The sequence below is a fragment of the Sipha flava genome, unplaced genomic scaffold (assembly GCF_003268045.1).
Source record: "Sipha flava isolate LNK unplaced genomic scaffold, YSA_version1 41_pilon_pilon, whole genome shotgun sequence".
NCBI classification, from domain to species: domain Eukaryota; kingdom Metazoa; phylum Arthropoda; class Insecta; order Hemiptera; family Aphididae; genus Sipha; species Sipha flava.
The window spans coordinates 2,781,589-2,791,900 of record NW_020273144.1 but is presented as its reverse complement, the minus strand read 5'-3'; the positions used below and the strand labels follow the sequence as shown (position 1 = coordinate 2,791,900).

The following is a 10,312-nucleotide window of genomic DNA, read 5'->3' as shown; positions in this document are numbered from 1 at the left end:
TTAGAAATATTGGAACAGGTGATGGAAAAAGATTTACATAAAAAATGAACACAAAGAAAACGAAAATACTTGAATGTATTAGATACGACAACATAAGAACAAGAATAAAATTAAAGGATGGTGAAACTATAGAACAAGTAGAAGACTTCATATATTTTGGTAACATTATATGCTCAGACAGGAGATGCAAAAAATGAATTATAAAAAGAATATGCCAAGGTAAAGTAACATTTAATAAGAAAACAATTATTTTTATTTCAAAAAGCATTGACCTTAATATCAGGAAGAATCTACTAAAAACGTACATCTGGAGCATTATGTTATATAGATGTGAAACATGACTATTGCAAGAGAAGAAATGAGAAGAACAGAGGCATTCGAAATGTGGTGCTATAAGAGGATGCAAAAGATAAGTTAGACTGACGGAATCACTAATGAAGAAGTTTTAGAAAGGGTATCGGAGAAAAAATCAATGTGGAAGAGTATATAGAAAAGGCGAAATGAATTGATAGGTCATATTTTAAGACACAATGGACTGCTATTATTTATCTTAGAAGGTGTAATCGACGGAAAAAAACTATAGAGGAAGACCAAGATTGTAATTCATAAGTCAGATAATGGAAGATCAAGGATGTAACTCATATCAAGAATTGAAGAGGAAGGCTAGTGATAGAGAAACATGGAAATTGCTGCAAACCAATCATTAGACGGAATACTGCAGAAGAAGAATTTTCAAAACCCGCGTGTGCAGGCACTGCAGTATGTACGCGAGGACGGGGAAACGGTTGCGTATAAAGCACAGTTCATATGATACTAGTTTACTAGCAACTAGTAAGCTAATTCATTATCTGATAGTAAAAAAACATTGTCTAGTTGAGTGTGCTAGTAAACTAGCAAATTATTTTGATAGTAAACTAGTTTGTGGGTTAAGTTGAAATATTTCAACTTTACTAGCAAACTAGCGCGCTATTTTATCCGATGCGAATAAAAATAGTATCATGTAATTGGGCACTAATTGTTTATTTTGAACTAGTAGCTTGTATTTCCCCGGCAGCCAGTGGTGTATTCGTAATTTTTTTCTAGCGTATACGCTCAGCGCATAAGCTTTTATTGGTGCGAGGGGGGGGCTAAACCTCTTAAAAAAAATGTTCTACCTACCTAAACTCAAAATTACATAATATGATGGGGACGTGAGATATACCCCCACCAGACTTTTTTCCTAAAAGGTTGGGGGAGTACAAAAATTCAACAAAAGTATTTTTGGGGGATTTGAAGTGGGCGCACGCCCCCTTAGTCCCCTTGGATTCACACTATGGAAGTCAACATTTTAAACTTATCTTTAATTAAATCATAGATATATATCATATATAAAACATAATATTTATGTTAATATTTATTTTCATGTAACCTAATGTTTTGTTGTGTGTAATAACATTTTAGTATTAATTTAAAATAATTTGCACAAACATGCAACGAATAAATACTAAGTGACAAACTGACAACAATAAAATATGATAATTAATTATCAAAATCTATCCAAAACATCGTAGACAGACCAGTTAATATTGTGATAAATTTATAAACAGAACTTTTTGACTGTTGACCTATTTTTAACAATTATAATATTCGCTCGACAATACAATATCGCACACGTCCACCGGTATTAAATTCTGATGTATGTAGACCAGTGATTCTCAACCGGTGTGTCGCGACACACTGGTGTGTCGCCGAGCAAGTCCAAATGTGTCGCGTGAAGTACTAATATTAAATGACAAAAAACATTATTAACACTATTAACTATTTACAAAAATTAATAGGTATTTGATATCATTTCCATGATAATAAAAATAGATTTTCAGCTATCGAAATAAAATAAATTGTATTATTATCGTTGGGTTATTATTATTATCGTCATTTTGAACGATTAATCGCGTTCGAATCGCCTATTGTGTGTCATCTTAATTTATAAGTGTTGGTTTTTGATATTTTCGTTTATTTTTAAACAGTGAATACGTATAGTATATTTATACTGAAAACATGCACCGTATCAATAACTCACTTTATTTGTATGCTCAGTTGTTATTTACTTCTATAGTCGAATAGACTTTTTCTTAATTTATTAACAACAATATTTTTTTGTTACTAAAACTTGCAGAGTTAAAAAACGATCGCACTCTTCAAATGAAATTTAATGAGCTCGAGCTAAACCAATTTTGGATTTACACAAAAAAAAGAATATCCGAACTTAACAAAATTGGCTCATTCCGTATTATTATCATTTTCGACATCATATTTGTGCGAGGTAGCTTTTTCTGCTTTGAATGAAATTAAAAATAAAAAAAGGGAAAGATTAATTAATGTCGAAGAGGAGTTAAGATTCGCCTTATCGAAGATTTCACCACGAATTGATACATTATGTAAGAAATATCAGTCACAAATTTCTCATTAAAATGCTGTTTTACCTATGTTATATTTTTCTTTGTTGTTTTATATATTATAATTGATTATATATTATTAACTAATTATAAATATTTAATACTATCTATTATTCTTATTTTTTTTACTATGTGTCGCAAAGTATGAAATATTTTAATAGTGTGTCACCATTATACAAAGGTGGAGAAACACTGATGTAGACGCTCGGAAGTTTCCGACCGTCTTCACAAATACCCGAGTCGGGGAAAATTTAATCGAAGTTTATGGGGGCACGAGGCTATTTTTGGATAGTAGCTATAGTATATAATAATAATAATAATAAATTCTATACTGTTGTTGTATAATGTATGCCTTATGGTGATGAAAAATTAGAAGCTTGCATAATATATCCATTATGTACGAATGATTAGTTAACGTATACCCATGATAGACGAATTTTCTTAAAGGTATACGCATAATACAAAAACAGGGATCCGGGTATACGGCGTATACCCTCCAATACACCACTGCCGGCAGTGTGTGTGAAAACACTAAAAACGATACCGAATATCCATTATTCAGTTATTAATCAGGTATTATAATAAGTTTTAGCCTAACCTAACCTAACCTGTTGTTTCTGTAAATTTTCTTATTGAATATGTTATCATAAACAAATTCATAATGAGTCATTTTAAAACGAAGTGGAACAAAGATGATATTTTCCAATTTCTCGATGTATACGAACAATTTCCAATATTATGGAACATTAAACATACAGATTATTTAAATAGAAACTTGAAAAACAGTAATTTTGAAAAACTTAAAAATAATTTAAGTACTATCGAACTTGTGGACAGTGATCAATTGCGTCTTAATGGTAATTATACTACTAGTAACTACTTGTATTTGAATATCGTGTATATGAAATAATTATTTTACTATGGTGTTTCACTAGTCGTTAGTAAACTAGCATCGTGTAAACTACGCTTAACGGCGAAAACAATAAGCGGAAGCGATGGTACGGAGCAGTGATGGGAATTATTCTAGTAATCGAATATTCGAATATTCGACCATTATCAGTAGGGCTCGGATTTAAATGCCCTTTCAAAAAATGCTTTTATGACCTAAAAACTCAAAGAAATGCCATAAAAATATCAAAAAATGCATCATTTATTAAATAAGTTCAAATTATTATTAAAAAATAAAATTTTATTTACAATTACACTACAAAAAATAAAAAAAATTAAAATCAAAAATTGAATTAAAAATTAAATTACATATTTAAATTGCACTGTACGATTAGTGTTTCTTTTAAGTTTTGGAATTTGAATGATCGACGGTTGTCTGCCAATAAGTTTTTATATACTGAAAATGACCTCTGAACATCAACTGAAGTTAGTCATAATACGAGAAACCGGTCAAAAATGTCCTGAAATATGAAAAAAAAAATTCATTAAAAACGTCAAAAAATGCTCTAAAAAAGTATAAAAATGCAAAAAATGTCCCAAAAACATGTTGTGGGTAGAACACGGAGTACCCGAAACAAGTTTATAGCTTGGAAAGCATCGCGTAAGACGTCCCAAAAAAAAAAAAAGATGCAAATGCATTGAAATCCGAGCCCTAATTATCAGTATTCGATGCTGCAATACAATACGTAACGAAAATTATTCGTGTAAGTTTTCGCGCAACACAAAACGTTTGATTATAATAGGTATCGTAGCATCGAATATTGATTTTCGAACATTCGAATTGTTTGCGGTGGAGCTATTCGAATATGTATTACATCTGTATTGCGGTGGAGTAGGGGGGAACGAAATAACAAACGGCCGTCGACAAGACCTGAACGACGACGCGTCAAGGCGATCGCGCCGTCTACCGCACGCGGATAAAGTGACCTTTATCATGGATCGTGCGACTGCAGCCGCGACCGGGTTAACCCCCCTCGGGCGCACACAATTCTAGATCCGACTCGCAGTACGTTCGCAATGCCTACGCGACACCGCCGACCGCTTGGCAACACAATCGCACGGCATAGTCGTCGACGGACCGTCGCCGGTGACCGAAAAACGCGCGCAGACGTCGATCGCAACCGGAACGCGAAACGAAATCAAAATCCATCGACATGGAACCTGGACAACGTCACGTCAAAGGCCCAGCATCTCCGACCGACGGTACGCAAAATCATTGATCGATAATTATTGTACGGGTCGGCCAGTGATCTGTTTTAGTCCGGAAGACTGAAACGATAAACAGACGGGAGGGACGTATCTTATTATTACATTATTTTTTTTATTTTTTTTTTTTTTTAATGCATAAAGTTGAAACGTTTAAACAATTTCAAACATTTGTTGCGAGACAACAATATCAATCGATCGAATAAAATATTAGTTTTAGATTTTTTTTTACTCATCTTAATGGAAATTATATTAACATTAAACTGTCTTCCGCGTTCCGCCAGTTCTCGTCCGTTGACGTTTTTAGTATTACACCGACCGGTGTTCGTGATCGACATCGTAATCAATTACTTTTGAACACCATGCAGGTATGCTGTTCAATTATTTGTCGAAACAAAACTGTTGAACACACATTCCAATCGATATCGTGATCGAAATTCGAACCGATACGTGCATACTGAAGTAGGTACGATATTGGCCGTTTTGTTTTTAATAGCATACAACGGTTACGCGAATACACTCGTTTTAACGTTATTTTTGGACTCGTATGAAAAGTGAGATGTGTGATAACAGAATTCCGACCGTCATACTTTCATACGGACTAATGAACTGTTTTTTACCTCGTTCGACGGTAATTAAATTAACCCTGGGCGGTACCGATTGGTATTAGTAGGGCGTACACAGCATCAAGTATAAAAAACAAACAAATCGATCTATACAATTTTGAACGCTATATTATCGAAATATTTACAAACGATTATCTACGGATCTCACATTTCAAATCCTGTTGATAAAATATAGTACTATTATAAATAATTTGAAATTTCATTTTTTTTTTTTTAATTAATAATAATAAATAATTTTTAATTTTTTATAATTAAACCACGTACGTCGTCAATCGTAGTACGGCGAATGACTTTATTTGTAAATTTGAAAACCTGTTTAGAAAACGGACATTTTTTGAAAAATCTGGTTATAATACAAACCCAACTAAAAGTAAAATTTAGTTCTATAGGTCTGTGTAAAAAACAAGCGGTTTTATATTAAACTATTATATATATATATACATATTATGTATAAAAATACTAACAGCCATTCGGTACCTATAAATATTTGGCTGCATACGAACTGAGTCCTAATATTACCTTTTATGAAAATTTTAGTCCTGGGTTGTTTTAGGGTATTTACCAATTGATTTCCGTGCAATTTTAGGTATAATATTAATTGAGTCCATGTCTTAATACTAGCTGAATCCCGTTATATTTCCTTTCAATTTTTACAGACTTAAGACTATAACAAAATATTCTACAGGTATGGTTAAAAATGTTTTTCTTTTTTAATATTTTATATTCTAATAATATAGAGGTATAATATAATATGAATAATTTGTATATAATTAAATATATATAGATAATGATAAAATAACATTTTTTATATTGGTAAAAATGTATGGGGTAAGCATTGTGTATATTCAAATCTAGTTATTGTGTTTGCTTGCAACAGCTGCATCTGATCTTCGTTTTCTTTTTCGTTTTCGTTTGCATAATTTCTTGTATTAATCATATGAACACTTCTAATTATTATATAAGTATAATAAGCCCCAAGTATAAGTAATGTAGATAGTGCATCATTCCAATATTCTAAAATAGATAGTTAGTCATAAAATTATGTACAAAAATAAGAAATGTTAAAACGGGTAAATATTCCATAATTTTTACAACTATATTTGCATGGTTTTTATCCATTTCCATTATTAATATGATAAAATAATTCTCGAACTCAATTCGTATACTGTTAGATTTCTAACCCAAGACTCGATTAGCAAGCCTGGGTAAGTTAATAATAATTTTTAACCGAGTTAAATTAAGTTGATGGAAAACACTTAAAAAAGTTTAAAGATAACAGTTAACCTAATTTTTTTTTTAACTCGGTTAAGTTAAAAGTTATATGCACATTTTCTATTAACTTATTCACTTAAGTTAATTTATTTTTATTTTTTAATATCCATATAAATACATTATAATATAGTTGAAAATAATAAAAATCATAAATAATATTGAACACAGGAAATAGCCAATACCTTGCAGAAAGCCCAATGCTCAGCATAATTTAACAATGAGACATAATTTAGTATAAATATTAATAAATATACCAAGGCGCAGGAAATCTAGGGCAAAGGTGAAAACAAAAAGTTAGTCTCTTAACCAAATAATGTTACAGTAAAAGGAAGTAATATTAGAATGACACAATTTTTACGTCATTGGAAATTCATATAAATACAGGTAGAGCATTTGGCACTAATCAGAAGTAGATAGTTATGTTCTAGAAAGTGTTAAACTGGTATTTTACCCTTTTAAATAAATTATTTCTCGTCGTGAACATTGTTACAGCCACATCGCCGCGAGTACATAATTCTTTACCCAGGCTAAGCTGATCTTTATTTTTGTTTTAACTGTTTGTTATTTTTCTTGTATTAAATTAATAAAAGCAGTAATTTTTATAAGTATTAAAATACAAGTGTTTAATTATTCAAAATACCTATTTCTCTCACAATCACGTCTCAAGATAACAACGAACGAGCGACGTCGTATAATAATTAATGTTGTATCGATCATAGTGCCCTGCACAACAATTGCATCATCAATAATAATTTTATTATATTTTTTTATTTAATTATTTATAAATTAACTTTGAATTTGATTAAAAGTATCAAATAATTTATATTTTTATATATTATATCAAATAAAATATGTTGAGTTAAAAATTTAGTCCATGAAAATTAAAATTAAAAGAAGTTAAGTTAAAAAGTTAAAATTAACTTAAATGTTAACTCTTTTATGGGTTTCATTTACACACATGACTCATGATATCACGTACTACATGTTGACTGTAACCAGTTTAATACATTTGTCATGTTAACCCTGACAACATAAGTATAAAACTTTTATTGAACAATAAATATTATTGTATGCGCATCAAATTGGGTTGAGGATAATATATTTGACTATTTGATGTATGTATTTATTTCTAATACAAATGAACTGTAGATATTTTAAAGTAAATAATGTTCACGGCTCAAATGTAATACAATTAATTAGTTTATCATAACTACATAATTATTGAATTTGGTCATAGGTGTCACTATTGAGGGATATCTTTGATACCCCAGAAATTGTTGTGGGGTAGCAAGGCTATCTTTTCGCTACCCCAAAAAAAGTTATAGATTTTAAAATTAAATTCAAAGTTTATTATTCAAGTGTGAACATAAAAATAGACCCTCTATTATTGTGATTGTATCCAAAATAATTATATTTTGTGATAAGTCCAATACGGACAATAATACAGTGTATACACTATACATCATACCAAGATTTATGAAGTAGAGTTAGCCAGTTAAATAAGCCAGTTATTATTATAAACCTTTAAATATTAATTTCTTAACTTTCTAAAAATAAACTTTGCTACCCCAACATTTGAATTTTAATGACGCCCATGAGTTTGCTAATAACAAAATATTATTATATACATTATATTTAAAAGAATATAATGTAACGGTAATTTCTACTACCTTTGCATACTTATTAATGTACAAGTACAAATATTTTCTATAACTTTAGATTTATTAGTTATCAAATTTTAACTATAAAAAATTTTAATGAAGATATGTTATCGAAGATATAGTTTTTCTATATTTTAGCAAGTGCTTAGGCTATCCAGGGCATTACACCATGTAGAAAAATGAATAAAATTGTAAACATAATTTTTAAAATTAACACAACTACTTAAAAATATTATACAATCAATAATTATTTAATATAATCATATAGTTATAATTAAACGAATAACATAATTAATAATTATTCAATATAACGTTATTAATAATTTACTGTTAAAACACTTGAAAACAACATACATTTTGTTAGTAGTTAACCAATAATAATAAATATTTTTAATAGTTTTTTATAATTATCCTTTTGTCTAATAAGAAATACAATTATAACCTATAAACAATGCCAGCGTGAGGAGTGTGCAGAACTTGCAATCGCACAGGGCCTTTTGGACCGGCTTATGGACCTCGCTCTTCTATTTTGTAGTATTTCCAGATCCGAGGCCTCACGTTTTAATTCATACAGAGCCTAATCATAGCGCCAACACTGCCTAACACTAACCTTCGATTCAATTTAACCTATGTCTTGTAATATATTTGAGTATAATTATTATAAGTATTTAATTACACGTATTTCAAATACTTTCTTCGAATATCTATAATATACATATTATGTATTTTTAAATCTAATAATAATCTATTAACATATATTTATCACGGTTATTTCTTTAATATATATGTATATAATGTGTGTATAATATAATGTCTTACAATTTACACAGACAAATTTTTAATATACAATTCAAGTTTAGATTTGGTTTTACACGATCTGGCACTAATAAATTTAACACCTGTAAACAATGCAACAAATACTATGCAGAGCTTATTTTAGTTAATGATAGCGAAAGAAAACGGATACAAACAAAAAGCATAATGTATCACATGAAAATGGACGGTGTTTACAAAACACTTAAGATGATGGGAAGAACAGAAACTTCATACCTTGGGTGTTGATTTATAACAAATTATTTTATCTTATCACTTACATTTATTCACTCAAACATATACTACCAATGACAATACTACTCTTATAATTTTTCTATTATATATAAGTAGCATATATTTATGACATGAAGTCCTTGCAAAACGAGGATTAAAGGAAAAGCTCGTGCATAATGGAATATGTATTGACCCATACGAAGAACGTAAATTAATAGTTTTGTGTGATCGATACACCGGGCCAAACAATAATAAGACTTCTTTTTTTATTCTCATTTTATACTAGTATCTGATATAGTGTGAATACTTCACTGAAATACATCAAAAGTTCATGGTTACTAATCATAGCTTTTTTTCACGCGACAGTGATTTCACTTTGATCGAGCGATAGAGAAAAATTAAAAAGGCTTTTATTCCTGATGACTGAAAGAACATCATAGCTACTTCAAAAATGGCCGATCCTTTTCTACTCACATGCATGACTCAAGATACATTAAAAAACATAGACGTGATTACTGATACTTAACTGAAAAATAATTTCAAATTACAAATTACAAAATAGGAATGGTGCAAACTATTGCGTGATGATCCAGAAATACTTAATGTTAGAAAGTCCAACAATATGATACCTTGGAAAACGCTCAAAATGTTTGACAAATCTGTTGACATTCCAGAACATCATAGTCTGCCGATTTTATATATAAGCTTGTAGCTTCCATTAGCAAGAAAAAAAAGAAAGATCTACTTCAGATAATTAAGTTCATGACTGATCAAACTCATACATTGTTTTATACAGCACTCCTTTCAATTTAATGTATCTAATAATTTTATTACATTATAACCAAAAAATATTATCATACATATCTACAATAATTTATGTTTTTATTGCATAACTATGTATAAACATTTTTTTGATTTTAAAATTTTCCAGTGGAAAAGGGCCCATATCACACCAAAAGACACTGTAAAAATATTAAGTTCAACTTCGTTTTTTGGTGCTTCTGAAAAGTTGAGAAATCCCACATGGTCCCTTATTCGGCGGAATCATTCATATATAAATTTACTTTTTGAACGTAATTTTTTTCTAATCCATAATATAAGCGTGAAAAATACAATA

General features: G+C 29.8%; 1 protein-coding gene across 2 annotated transcripts in view; it reads left to right on the top strand.

The window, feature by feature from the left end:
* The first annotated feature begins 4,380 nt into the window (after positions 1-4,380).
* Positions 4,381-10,312, top strand: part of LOC112689020 (retinol dehydrogenase 10-like) — a 30,873-nt gene continuing 24,941 nt past the window's right edge. Inside the window, exon 1 of one of the 2 annotated variants that reach the window (XM_025562516.1) lies at positions 4,381-4,586. In XM_025562516.1, the coding sequence (XP_025418301.1) occupies positions 4,538-4,586 (49 nt within the window). In that variant the 5' untranslated portion in view covers positions 4,381-4,537. The remainder of the gene's footprint in view (positions 4,587-10,312) is intronic. The other variant, XM_025562515.1, reaches the window with a different exon arrangement.